Source organism: Gymnogyps californianus, chromosome 1, assembly GCF_018139145.2.
Source record: "Gymnogyps californianus isolate 813 chromosome 1, ASM1813914v2, whole genome shotgun sequence".
Classification (NCBI taxonomy): Eukaryota; Metazoa; Chordata; class Aves; order Accipitriformes; family Cathartidae; genus Gymnogyps; species Gymnogyps californianus.
In genome coordinates, this window is record NC_059471.1 from 161,716,091 (window position 1) to 161,730,416 (window position 14,326).

General features: G+C 55.4%; 1 protein-coding gene across 1 annotated transcript; it reads right to left on the minus strand.

The window, feature by feature from the left end:
• Window positions 1-656: 656 nt before the first annotated feature.
• PDGFB (platelet derived growth factor subunit B) lies at window positions 657-13,959 on the minus strand. Its single transcript, XM_050915547.1, has 6 exons — window positions 13,804-13,959; window positions 7,060-7,156; window positions 3,771-3,854; window positions 3,062-3,267; window positions 1,197-1,338; window positions 657-802 (listed from the first exon to the last, which is right to left on the minus strand). Exons 1-6 carry the CDS (start codon window positions 13,957-13,959, stop codon window positions 666-668), a joined length of 822 nt encoding a protein of 273 aa, XP_050771504.1. The 3' UTR covers window positions 657-665.
• Between the last annotated feature and the right edge of the window lie 367 nt (window positions 13,960-14,326).

A 14,326-nucleotide genomic window follows, 5' to 3' on the forward strand; every position in this document is an offset into this window, starting at 1 on the left:
GGAATTACTCCTGTTTACACAAGTCAGGGAGAGAAGAATCAGACCCTGGACTGACAAAGTCCAGATCTCTTGACAGAGACTCCAGTTCTCCTTTCCCCTGGTATGACCTTTCTTATGCACACAGGCTTCCTGCTAGGAGAGAGATGAACCAAAAGGGTTGCTGCTTTTCAGTCTTTCTGCCAACTCAACTAATAAAATAAAAGCAAAAGGGATCCCCAGAGCAACATTAATTCTCTGCTTTCAATGGAGAATCAATAGAGAAAGGAGAGCAAGAGTTGCTCCACAGAAGAGATTAATTACATGGACCCTGAGGGGATTTAGGTGTAGAGAGAAGTCAGGCTCACTCTCTGTCTGTAAGGGAAGCAAAGGAGAGGGCAGGGCCCGAGAGCAAGTATGGTTGCAGCATGATCCTTCCACCTTTGCGAAGAGCCATAAAGCCATAAATAGGGTGCACGTGTTGGGTCCCAGCCTAGTCCTTCCCCCTCCTTCAACCCAGGTTTTATCATGCCCAGGCCCTGCAGTAGCGCCACACTGAATGAGCGGCCAGTGCTGTGGGAAGGGTCTGAGATGCCTGGGCAGAACCGTGTCCCAGGACAACATCTCTCCCGACTGGAAAAGCAGCTTGCTGTTACCTGCCTTGTGCTTTCTCTCCCCTGCCAGCACTTCTATGCTATGAGGATTTCTTTCAGCACTTTCTTATCGTTGACATGCTTGTACTTCTTATGTTTCCTCTTCTGTGCCGGCGGCCGGCGTACTCGCTGCCTCTGTGAGACAGCGGCTGTGGTGAACGACGGTGACAAGCCTGCCAAAACAGAGGGGAGAGCGTCTGTACAGTGAGGGGCAGCCGGCTCGTGTTGAAATATCTTTCTCCACACACTATCAACAAAGAGCTCTGCAACAGGAGGGCCTTCTGTTCTTCTAGCCCTTGTCCTCTGTTCTCCACAGCCTCTGCCCTCTCCTTTTTCCCACAATGCCCTTCCCCTCACCTCTCACCTTCCTCTCCTTCATTTCCCTCGGTTTCAGCCCCTTGCTGGCAGGCAGACATCCTGGGAAAGGTCCCTCGGCTGCTATAAACCAGTGAAGGCCCAGGGGATTCACTGGAGCTAAGCAGATTGAAACCAGCGGAGGGCTCTTTCCTCTCTCCCCAGCCTCTCTTCTCACGCCTCCCTCCACTCTACTAATGCCAAGATCCTTACGTCTCTGTTCACGTGGCCGCGGCCGGCTGTTCCTGGGGGGCTGACGGGACACTGCTTCACACCGACACTGCACATGGTCCTCCAAAGGCACAACGACTTTTTTGAATTTTGGCTTCCTCTGGACAAATTCAATCTTGTTCACCTATTTGGAAGAGAGAGAGGCAAGCAGAAGATTAATACAGCTGTAGCTCCCACTCTGTAAAAATAATCAGTGTCAGTACGCTTCAGTACTGGTTTTCCTCCTAAAGGATCAGAAGGCAGTTTATAGAGCATGGTTCAAATTCCGGGGTGGTGTGTATGGGAGCTAATTCTGCACACAGCAGCCAAGCAGGCCTAGACCAGGCAAGTTTGTATGTAGCCGGTTGTTTCCCCTGTTCCTAACTACTGCCGCTGCTTAAGCAGGATGACTGGTTGATCACAGACAGAAACATGCAACGTGCAGAACATGCTAGCCTGTTTCTGACAGATCTGATGGTGGAGACATGGGGGCAACCAGAATTAATTCCCACAGGATCCTACAGGAAGGGCAAAAGGAAAAAAACTCAGGCCCGATGCAAGCAAATGCAGCCTCACCAGCTCTGCTGAGGCCTGTCTGAATTTGTCTCAAGCTCTTTAATAACTTGCAGGGCTGAAGCCCTCAGCTCTGTGTTTCACGGGAAAGGCGGTGCTCTGGAAATTCCCTCGGAATCTCCACCAGTGCTGACTCAGAGGGAAGACTCACAGCTCCACATCCCACCACAGGGCACAAGCTTTCTAAGTGGTCCTCCCACTCCAGGAGCAGCCGGACCTGACCCCACTCAGCTTATCTAACAAGACCGCGGTCCCTGAAGTGCTCCGCAAGCTATAAATACTTGCTCTGCTGCACATCTGGGATTGAATTCCTCTAAACCCACTGCCCCCAGCAGCATCCCTCAGCCAGTGCCGAAGCAGCCAGGCTGTTTATCTTTCCTTGAAAGCCCACTCCACACGCTTCAGACCACACGCTGCTCGCTAGACAAACACTTCCAGCCAAACAATAGAGAGACCTCTGTCCTCAAAGAAACCATTTCCAGGTCACTTTTTCAGGCTGGCTTTTGACCTCTCACTTGTTTTTTCCACAAAAACAACTCCTGCTCCCCCCCATTTTTCCCTCATTCAGCCTGGCTTTTCTGAGAAAGGAATTTCCTGATGAAAAGGGCTGTGTGAATACAACCTCTCCCAGCCAACCTCTGCCGCCTGCCTGGGGGAGTCACTTACGGCTCAGGCAGAGGATTAGTACGGGATGAGTATTATTTTTAAACAAGCTGTCTGGGAGGAAGCTGTGAGGACACCACTGGTAGCTGTGAGGAGGGCAGGATCAGAGCAAGAGGTTAGCCATCAGGTGTCTGCTTGCTGCTGGAGCAGGTCAGGAGGTAACCGTGGGGCTGAGAAAGAGGAGAAGCTGCTCCAGTGCGTGTCTTGGGAAGAAGCTGCAGCGGCAGCGGGGGGATGGAGCACTGACACTGCAAGCCCTCCTCTTTTTGCATCAAAATCGGTTCCCGTGATGAAAGTGTCCTGTTTCTTCCGCTCTAACACAGCGGACAAGGCTGCCTCCAGCCACAGAAATAGCTGTGGTGCGGAGCTGCAGCTGGGGACAGTGCCTTGTAGCTCTGCTATGGTGACAGTCCCCAGCTGCTGGACACCACCAGCCCTCCGAGTAGCTGGCACGGACATCACCCCGCACCAGAGGCTGCATGGCTAATGCAGAAGACGTGACTGCAGAGGGGCTGCGAGGGAACAGACAGCTGTGTGAGCCTTGCACCTGAGACCTGCTGTGGTTTTGGTTTTGGGGGGATAGGGTCAGAGGTGGGCTGCGGGAGGAGGGAGCAGCAGGAGGTCTCCCTTACCTGGACATGCCGGACGCGAATCTGCGTGGGGCGACACTGCACGTTGCGGTTGTTGCAACACCCGGAGCAGCGCTGCACCTCCACGCAGGGCGGCCACACCACAAAGTTGGCGTTGGTGCTGTCCACCATGTTGCGGGAGATTTCAAAGACCACCGCCCGCGTCTTGCACTCTGCGAGGACAGCTGGCTCTGCTGCTGCCAGAGCATCTACGGAGGGCCAAAAGAAGAAGGGGGGATGAAACAGGCTTTGCAGCTGTTACCAACCCACTGCAGTCACCTCTACTGGAAGAGAAAGACCCCACACGGCTCACACACACACACACACACACACACATGTTCTTTCTCCTTCTCCCACCCCTCCAGCTCCCTCCCTGGACAGAGCCATGCCCTGTGGAGGAGCCCCCAGTAAAAAGATGCTTCTCACTGCAGCGGCAGTCCTAGGCAGGAGGTGACACTTCTTTAGAGCAAATCAGCACCAGGGGGATTTAAAGCAGAGCAGCTTGCAGAACTCCAGACTCCCTCTCCTGCCCACCTGGGGTGTAACGCCCAGCTCCTATGCAAGGCCCAGACCCTCCTTCTCATCTGTCTACACATCCATGCACACTATAACCTCTACTGCCAGATGTGTATTTCAGACATGCATCTACACCCAGCCACAGCTGCTCAGGTGAGTGCCCCAACGATCACAAGGTGCAACACCCCCAACTCACCTAGGCTTCGTCGCTCTCGAGACAGGGCCACCAAGTTTTGACTGGGCTGAGTTGCATTCAGGTCCAGGCTTGAGCTATCCTCCTCTGCAAAGGGAAAGACATGACCTAATAGCACTGGGTAGAGGCAGGAGAAGATGGCAGGCACTTGTGCTCTGCTCACCAGGCAAAGCACAGAGACGTGGGATAAGCCATGGCCCTAGTATGTCACACTAGGTGTAAATCCACCAGCAAGGGCACAGCTGTGCTGGGGCACAGAGACTCTAGGTTTGCTCTTTGCTCAGGCTAGGCAGTTCAAAGCAACAAGCCTATCGTGAAAGAGGGATCCCAGCCAGGTCTGGGAGAGGAAAACTCCAGGTCAAGAATGACAAGGCCTATGGCAGAGCTTTCTGCTGTCAGAGAGGAGTAGCAGAGGGATCCAGATCAGCTGGCTGAGACCAGGATACGGCAAGGAGGATCAAAGACCAGATGGGACCAGCAGAAAGTTTGGTATATAACACTGAGGTGCCTTGCTGGGATGGCTTGGGACTTGGAGAGTCAGGGTGTGAGGGGGCAGGTGAAGGGGATGATGGGTGGGAGGTGGGGTGCTTGCTTTCTCTCTTCCAACCCACCGCAGCCGCTCTAGGTTAGAGTCAGTTTTATGACAGAAGAACAGAAAAATAAAGTTAAAATTACTTTTCCCTTATACTACTCTAAGGTAAGCTGCAGGATCTGGAGGTAGTTCAGTCAGCAATGGGAGAGGAAGGCAGATAGCATTCAGGCCAGCCCTGAGCAGTTCCCTCCCACCCCCACCCCACTGCTTTTTCCCATAGGAAGCGCTGAATAGAGAAATGCCCATAATCCCCATGGAGCACTCCAACACGCAGCCCCTCCTGAGCTCCGGACAATGGCCGCGCTCGGAGATAGCTCCCACCCAGCCACAGCTCTTTCCTTCTCTGACCTGCTTTAGCAGCTGAAGGAAGCTGAATGGACGTCAGCATCAAGGGAGTAATTTTCTTAAAGGGAATTTGGGGCCAGGGGAAGATCTCTGTTTATCAGATGTGCGGTGGAGCAGACTTCCCACACCTATCATGTCCCATCCCTCTTCCTCAGTCCTGCCCTAGTACAGCCCTCTTATAAGGGGGAGCTTGGACTTTGCTGTCCGCTCAGCTCTGAAGCAATTGCTGAAAGATTTGGGATGGGTGCACAGAGGCTGTATTCACAAGGCGGGAATCAAGTGCCTGAGCAGTCAACATCTACGTGTGAGGTGGACAGACAGACACCCTTTAAAGCGGCTGGAGAGGCATGATCAGTTCTAGGACACCATTCACCTCGCCCTGAGGCAGACACCCAAAATGAGATCTGGTGGATCACGCTCTAGAAGGGCATGTAGCTCTCCAGGGGGCTACAGAGGGTGTCTGGATGACCGGCTTAGATGCTCATGCCTGCTTTGCAGGCATCCACAGTTAAGGTCTACAGTAGCGCCTAAGGTCAGGACAGCAGGATCTCAGCTAATCTGCCTCCTGGAGCTGCCTAACCCTGGCTCTCTGTGCAGTCAGTGGAGGGCAGTAGCTGTGACACACACGTGGGGCATGGACAGCACAGGTAATAGCCCCAGCCACTTTGGGATTATTTTGCTAATACACTTGTTTGCTAATACACTAATTCCACACAGGGAAAGCAAATGGTGACGCCCCTCGGTCACTACCTGGGAGCAGATGAGAGCCACAGGGTGCAACAAAGAGACAGCTTCACAGCACCATTTTCTGTTTCCCTGACCAGCCTTTCCCATCCGAGACCTGAAGTGAAACCAGCGACTCAAAGCTCTGCAGCCTTCTCCCATATCCCTGGGCTTTTCAAGCCCACAAGAGAAGCCCATTTTTTTTCTTAATCGTGAGGGCGGTTAGTAACTGCGATAGAGATGTATCTGTTCCTTAGACACCGGGACATGACAGACTGCACGCATCTTCTCAGCCGCTCCTTCCCCACCCCTCCATCCTGCACTGCCTGGCATTTTATCAAACAAGGGTGGGGGTTGCCTTTTGCACAGAGGTTGAGTTGATGAGAGGAGGGGGGGGGGGGAAATAGCAACAACTGTTGACTCGAAACAAATCTCCTATTGAAAACCAGGTCCCTCCCTCTCCCAGGTTGTCCTTCTACACCCTGGGTCAGCACTGAAGACGGTTGGGGCGGGGGCACCAGCCTGGGACAATCCAGCACAGCTAATTTTGGAAGTTGCCCCATTGTGTGGCTCGTGGATGAGGAGGAGGGAACTGGTGAGGGCAGGGAGCGGCCGTGGCAGTGGTGGGGAGCCTCGTCGCCTCTTTCTAAGGCAAACAATAGCTGAACGCAGCTGGTGCCCTCCCCCTCACTTTCCCCCCCGCTGCCCCTCCAGGGCCGTTTTGAAAGGCAGCGGGAATGCTTTTGAGACTGCGCCAGTGGTTGGACTGGCATAGGAAACAAAAGCAGGAAATTCTGTTCCCCCGTAGATAGTGTCTCGGCAAGGATTACAAAGCTCCAAACAGACAAAACACGAGAGAGAAGGCGAGCTGGGGGGGCCGGGGGACGACGGGCGGGAGCAGGGTTAGAATAGAAAGGAATTTGCTCTGAAGAGACCGTTTATAAATAAATTCCTGGGCCAGCCCAGCCGCCGTGGCGCGTGCTCCAATTCCCACACGTGCCGACCCCTCCACGCTTCGCCGCTCCTGCCGCTCGCCGTGCTCAGCCCTGGCCAAGTGACCCCGAGGCACTGCAGCCCCCGGAGCTCTTATCTACGGGCAGGAGGTGAAGCGGCGTTACCCTGACTTAGCCCCTGTCCTGTATCTCAACCACAGACACGTGCTCTGCTGCTCCCGTCCTAAGAGCCTCTGGGAGCCTGCGGGCTTTCGTGGACGCTAAACCTGAGAACCCAGCCCTTTCCTCCTCCGTCACCCTATTTCCACCTCCCTTTTCTCCACCTGCTAAACTAATCCTTGGCCAATTCAAGCCCTACTGCCTGTGCATCTCCCAGGGTGAAAAGTGCTGACCCCAGTTCCTTGCACTCACCTTGCCCATCTCCTATCATTTTTGGAAGCCAGTGACCCTTGATAGACCAGGCAGTTAGGAGGAGATCTAAAAAGGCATCTAGTTGCCTAAGTCCCACAGGTTTCAGGGGGTCTAGGTGTGCAAATAGCCAGGTCTTGGCTCCTGAATGGTTCCTATATTTATAGTGAGGTCTGTTGATAGTGTCCCTGCTGGAAAATAGAATATCCCCTCCCTCCCCACCAAAGAGTTAAGAAAAAATAGAGGAGTGTTTGGTGAAGAGGAGATTTACCTACGGAGTCTATCCGCAGGGCTCGCTGGAGGTCGCTGATGGAGCGCACTGAGCTGCCACCCAAAATCTCATAAATGTCTTCAGGTATGGGGTCCCCCTGCCAGATGACAAAAAGAAAAGAAGGGGAGAAACAAGCGTTAGAGAGGTGATCTGCAAATACTGGCTGCGTCACAGAGCGGGAGTGGGGAGAACCGAAAGAGCATGGAGGAGGCACGACAGAACCAGTGAAACGCAAAGACATGCCCTCATGAAGGCATCAGCCTGAAACCCGAGCAAAAGTGAGAGAGCCCCTCTTGCTGCCTCTCATAAAGCAGCCAGGAGACTGAAAAAGCCAAAAAATGCCCAGGCTGCGCAGCAGAGCCCTGAACACTCTGCACGCAGCCAGCAAGGCTTCCTTCTCTGGTGCTGTATGACTTCTCCAGGTGGCCTCTCATTCCTGCTGCCTGCAGTAAAGGCATTTTAACAGACTTCCCTTACACTATCAGATAAAACCTTCCCAATATTTCCCTGTTATGAAACTCCCTCACAGGCTTTGTCAGATATCGTGTGTATGTGCGTGTGCGTGCGCGTGTTCTCAAACCACAGCGGCCCAATAATATACATCATTTGCATACTCTTTAAAAAAAAAAAAAGTGGGGGTTGGAGAGGAAGATTGACCTTCACAGCTGAGGCTGCTCTGGCATGAGCCCGCGGTGAAACCACAAACGCTGCAGGGAGGACATGAAAGGCTCTTCGAGGCGGTGGGCTTGAGGAGCTGATTTGGATGAAGAAACACATGGGAGTTTGGATGTCATTGCACGCCAGTGCCAAAAAACCTTAAGTAAGCAGGTTTATAGGCATCAGACGATGGGCCAAATTCAGGGTTTGTGCAGGCAGGTGCAACGCCATCAATCTCTTGGGAATGTTACTCTGGCACCAGGCTTGAATGGGCCCCAGTGACAGCACTTAACAAGACTACAAAGGAGCAGTGTGGGAAAGCAAGCACTGATTAAAACATACTTCCGAAAGACTAGAAAAAGAGACGGAGGAAAGTACTGGCCAAAGTGTTTGCTTAGCTCCTAGCTCTCTTCATTCAGGGCTACTCATGCGGAAAAGCTGCTCTTTCAGCCGGGTGCTGGATGCCGTCTGAGCCACAGCCCTACACATGCCCCTGTAACAGAGAGGAGAACTTGGCTCGTGTGCTTGTGAAATGCAGGGATTTTCGTGTGGGTTTTTATGGGCAGTTGGTGGCATGTGTGTGGTCCTTCTAGTGTACAGCTATTCCCTCCCTGCCTGCGTTCAGTGCAGAACATTTCCCCTCCGCTTGGAGTCGAGGAAAACCACCAGGCAGGTGGTTAAACGTTGGCTTTTAAACCTTGAGGGCTTTAGCCCAAACCTGCAGCCACTTTTGCATGGCTGCTTGAGCCCGGCACCCTCCCACACGTGCCTGTCCCTTGGCCACCTGCCCCTACTAACAGGGCAATAAGAGTGCTCCCTCCTCAGCCCTGCTAGCTCACCCTGTAATACTATAACTTAAACTAGGACGCGGTGGCATGAAGGCTGCTGCAGCCCAAGTCACGGGGCAGAAACCTCCTGGGATAGCTGCAGAGCAGACAACAGTAACGTCTTAAACCTCCGCAGCCAGATCCACCAGAGAGCTCGAGTCAGATCGAGCCTCCCTGCCCTGCTCCGTCCCTGTCACTGTCACATCTCACCACAGATCTGGCTGTCTGCCTGCAGCGAAAAGCAGATTTTACATCCCCAGGCATTACTTCCTCAGTCTCCGAGGGAGAGGGAAGAAGCATCAGTGATGAATGCACAGCAAGAGAGAGACTTGTATAATTCAGGGATCACTGAATAGCTGCGAAATGAAGATGCCTTCTGACAACTCCTGCTGCGTGAGGAAGAGCGGGACCAACAGCCCAGTGCCGGAGAGGCTCTGCAGCACTTCCCTGCCTTGCGCCACACACGTTTACCGGAAAAGGGATCATTTGCAATTCCCAGTACTTGCAGCCAGAGCTCAGTGCTGGGTGGTGAAATTGCAGGCTCTTCAATGTTTGCACCTGTCAGCCAAATGCATTTGTGTACGAATGCTGCTGTGCACGGATGCCCCTGGTCCTTCCTGACATTTAATACGTGTAGGAAATGGAACTTTATTTTAAACTCTGGCACTCGCTGGGGGAGAGCGTGGGCAGGTGTTACGAGACTCGGTGACTTTGGAGGCGAGCTGGGAGGTGTCACCTTGCTAGCTGAGGGAACAAATCAGGGATTGCAAATGCAGGCCTTCAGGAGCCGGATTGCTGGGGACTGCCTGTAGAAATAAGCTCCGCTCCCTGCTCACAGCAGCAGTTTTAGGTGCCAATTTTTTCTTGTTGCAGATACTATCAGCATGGCTACGGCGTATCACCAGCCCACATGGCTCATAATCCTGTCCTCCTCCCCCGGGGTTTGTGAGGCAACTCTGCCAGTGACAACTGCAAGCCTGTGAAGCTCCTTACTTTCCTCTAGTGCTGCAGAACCGTGTCCAAAGCTGGCCTAAGACCTGAGCTGTGCAGCTTGTCCTTGCTCCCTTTGAGGTCTGTGACTGGGAACAGCCATGCCACTGGCCCCCCATCCTAGCCCTATGCCTGGGAGGCTCTGAGATCGGGGCACCGCACACACCCAGGCTCGGGGCACTTGGTAGGGATAGGACACAGGGAAGCAGAGGTCCATCAGCCACCTCCACCTGATCCCACGGGGTCAGAAGGTAGAGGAGCATTGCAGGAGACGGGATCCCCAACAGACCAGCCCAAGCAGCTGGTGCTTTTCCTGCTTAGCAGCTCCTCTAGAGTTATTTGTCTAACACAGGTTAACAATCTCCTTTTTTAACTGTGCGGCAGATCAAAGAAGGCTTTTGTCTCAATGGACTCCTGGCTGGCTGTCAAGTGCCCCAAGGCCTGGCCTCGTATTCCTGCAAGGCCCTGAATTCCTAGAAGAAAGTAAGTTTGTTCTTCCCTCCCTCCCTCTGCCCCCAGCGCCTGGCTCTCCCTCGAACCGCAGGGACACTCCCCACTCCGCCAGTCCCCTGGCAGGGACGTCCCCTCCCCTTCTCCCGTCTGCTGGAGCTTTTGGGGCGAGAGCCAGGGCACACCTGACACAAGGCAGCAGAGCACCTGGGCAGGGGGCCCTGCCTGCCCGGCAGCCGCTCTGTGCTGCGGCTGTGACGCCGGGGCTTCTCGGCGCATCAGCTTTGCCTCCCTCCTCCCAGACGTCAGCAGCGCTGTTAGGCCGCTGCAAACCGATGCATGTGCAGCGATGCCCTGCAAACAGGACATTCCCCTGTCCCCGCTCCCCACATGCACGCTCTCTCAAAATCAGCCTCCTCCCTGACCCCACCACCCCCTGCCTCTGCAGCTTTCTGCCAACACATGCTTTTGAGCGCCAGGGATGCTGAAAGGTCCCCTTGCGATCAGCCGCTGCGGAGGTGGCGCAGGGAATATGCAGGGCTGTGCTCCAGTCCTCCCTCCGGCTATTCACAGGCAAGTGTTTCAGAGTCTTGCCCAAAGGTGTGTCTCTCCTGGTAGCACAGCAGATATACAGAGGAGGAGGGAGCAAAGATTGTGCAACTGGCAGGGAAGGCAGACCCTCAGGGCTCAAAGAAACCAGCCAAGGATACTCCCAAGGAGAGGACTCCTCCAGTCCTCTTTTTTGAGGTGGTGTGTCTACACACCCACGTGTGACTGCACACGGAAGGACAGAAGAGTAGCAGCAGCTACCAGTCCAGGGCAGGGAAGCACCCAGCTATCTGCTCCTCTGCCCAGGAGAGGAAGACTTTCGCAAGCACCTCCACACTGACCGCTGCAAGGGATCTTGGCAGCAGGGTCTTGAATGATCAGCCAGGCAAAAAACACCCAAACAAACAGCATTTTTTAATTCCCTCTGAAGCTGACGTGAGGACCCTGAGGGGAGACTCCACTGCATTCCCTGGCAGAGAGCAAGACCAGTAGCCCGCTGAACCCCAGAGGCCCTTGCTCCCCTGGCACAGGGCTTCCACCCTTCCAGCACCACCCCTGGCTAAGGGCGGACCCCGACATCCGCCTACCGGAGGACCACGCGTGCCTCTCCCCACAGCAGGCACAACCCTCCTCACACAAGCCCCTTCCACGTGGGACGGCGGCTTACATTTTCCTCCCTTAAAAGAATCAAACTTAACGTTTGATCTAGCCCACGTTCCTAAAATACAGCCAGACCTACCAGCCCTTTTCCCATTTCAAGGGGGACTCCACTGCCCCATCCTGCTCCTCCACACTCCCCCCACACCTCTCCTGCGAGGGCTGGAGGCATTTCCACCCCCGGGGGCTGGTTGTGTACCGGCAGCACTGGAAACAGGGCAGGAACCACTGTCATTCTCTCCTGCTGCTGCGCATCAGCTGACAGTGAGAGGGAGGCAGGGACTTGCGTGGCTCCTTCCACGAGCTCACCCCAGACATGTCATCCATCCCGGCTTCCACTGCTTTGTCCTTGTCACAGCCTCATGCTAGGAAGACTCGGGAAGAGCCCCAGAGCCTTGCACCAGGAAGACGTGATGGGGAGCTGGGCCAAGGTTATAAGCAAGCGCCCAGCCGCACCCCATTCCTCGGGAATTCCAGAAAGCCCTGCCAGTGGGGCTTCACCCCAGCACAACCACGCCGGGCTCAGCCCATCTCTGTAAATGTTGCAAGGCAACTATTACAGCCCTCGGGGCAAATGCAAAGTGGTGTAGCATCCTCGCTTCCCAACTGGCAAATACCTTCCCGCTGAGGCTCGTACTCCCTCCGGCTGGAAGAGCTCCAGGGCCCTCCAGCTCCAGATGGGTGTGATCGAAGAGGGAGAGGGACTCGGGAGGCTCCATCTCCAGGCTCAAGCCTCTGCTGATCAGGGGGAGCTACTATTCCCTGTGCACTTTCTGCAGCAGGGCTGGGGGAGGAGGTGCAAGCCCCATTCAGAGGATTGCTATGGTTCAGCAGCCTGGTAAGAGTCGTGTTGTATGTGTCTGGTGCAGAGGGTGCAACACGCTGCCCTCAAAGTACATGTGGGGACTGGCTGCAGGCAGAAGCATCTACCCAAGCAGAAACCCTCTTGGTTCTCAGGTCATAAAATGACGAATATCACAATTCCTCCCAAGAAACCTAGAGCTAGAATTCCCAAACTCTAACCCTACTACGCTGTCATAGAGCTGTGCAGTCTTTTAATGTGATTACAGTGCAGAATAACAGCCCTCTGGGATCAGACACTTCCATCTTCACCCTTCCCCAGCGCCAACCATAGCTGATGTTTCACGCTGCGTGGGAGAAAGAGATCTGAGCCACCCACAGAGGAAATACCATCCTCTGCCCAAAACAAACATAACCACTGGGCAGCCCACAGCTCTAACTGCTTCCCTTTGCGGCTTGGGCAAGGGCAAAATGGGCCCATAAGGAGGTGATGTGATGCTTCGCACTCAACCCCTTCCCTGCCACCCACAAGAGGGGCTGCCCGAAAATGAGGAAGGAAGAGAAAGAAATGATGCAAAGGGAGGAAAGTTTTGGTGGAAGGATATTTCCTGCCCCTGAGAACCCCCAAGCTGCAGATCCAACCCATGGTTTTGCCACCTTCGGTAGAGCTGAAGTGGGAACCGAGTGCCATGTGTAAATATTAGGGGCTTTCTGATCCCCTCAATCTGCATGCGATCAGATGATCAAATGTGGCAGCAGAGGTCAAAGGATTTGGGGTCTTGGGGCTCCTTTTCCTCGACCATGGCTTGGGGCGAGGCTTTGATTTTCACATAGGGAAACCGAAGAGGGTTGGAGTGTATGTTCATCAGCCAAATCCACCACCTGGTCCCCACCCTGTGCCCTGCTTCCTCCTGAACAGAGTGTGCAGGAGGACTGCAGGACAAGATGCTTGCGTGACTGCAAGCGCAGCAGAGACACTCATCTTCTGCCTCTTCCCACAGCCCCAGTTAGACACACACCTTACTGAATAACGGTGCCACCTCAGTGTTGGTGCCTCTAGCCACGCTGTCCCCTTCCTTGCCCCTTTCAAAGCCCCCCCGCCCTTTCTCCATCGACCCCTTGGCGACGCCAGGTTGGGTTTCACGCTGTGCCTTATTCTGGAGGTGGCAACTGGGCCTCGGTCCCTGCCTCACACACGCTGCCGCGATGCCAAAATAACCGGAGGGGGCGAGAGGCTCGGCAGAGCCGCCGGCTGGCACCACGCCCCGGGGTGACAGCCGCTGGGTGAAGCCGCCGGCGGGGCAGGAGGCTGAGGGCTCCCGGGGGGGCTCCCCAGCAGCACCCCTGCTCCCACATGAACCAGGGACTGCTTCAGCCCGGTCTCCCCTTCCCCACCAGCCTGGCGCTGACTCCAGCCTGGGACATACACTGGGGTGGGTTTATTTCCACGCGAAGCCTTCCCGGCGGGGCCCGTCCTGAGGGGGGGCAGCCCCCGCCGCGAGGCGGGAAACCGGCCCCAACGGTCGCTCCCCCTCAGGGCCGGGGGCGGCCGGCTCTGCCCGCCATTAGCGCGCCCGCGTCCCTGCGCAGCCCTTCCCTCAGAAAGGGGCACGAAAGCCGCCGCCCGCCCGGGCTCCTCGCCCCCGCCGTGCAGCTCCGCTCCCCCGCTCCGCCCCCGGCCACCCCCGGGCTTCACCCCGCCGCACCTGCGGGGCGAGAAGCGCCGCCGCCGCCGCCGGTCTTCCCCCCCCCCCCCCATCCTCCGGGGCTCGCAGCTCGGCAGCACCGCCCGCTGCCGGCGACGGAAACTCACCTCCAGGCGGGCCAGGGGCAGGGAGAGGATGAACGCGAAGACCACGCCGAAATTCATCCCGACTTCAGGCCCCGCCGGCTGCGGGCACATGGACGGCGAGCCCCGGGAGGGAAGCGCTTCCCGCAGACAGCCCCGCGGCCGCCCGGCCTCAGGCATCGAGGGCACCCCGCGTTCCCATTTCCCCTCCGAGCCGGGCTGCTGGTTGGGAGAGTTGCAGGAGCCCTTGGAAGAGGAGGTGGTGGTGGTGGTGGCGGCGGTGGTGAGGGGAGACAGAAGTAAATCTCGGTGACTCGCCTGCCTCTGCGCTATCTCATAAGCCCGGTGGAAAAAAAATGCAGTCCCTCGAAATTATACGCATCCAGAGTCTGCGTCCCCCTCACCGCAAGGGATGCTTCAGTGTTGCCTTTTGCTAGGTGGTCCACATGCTATTTTTCCTCTTGATTTTCTTCCTTTTAAAAATATATATATGTAAAAGATTTTACATGCAGGTAACAACGACTCAATGTTCTTAGAAAAAGATGCA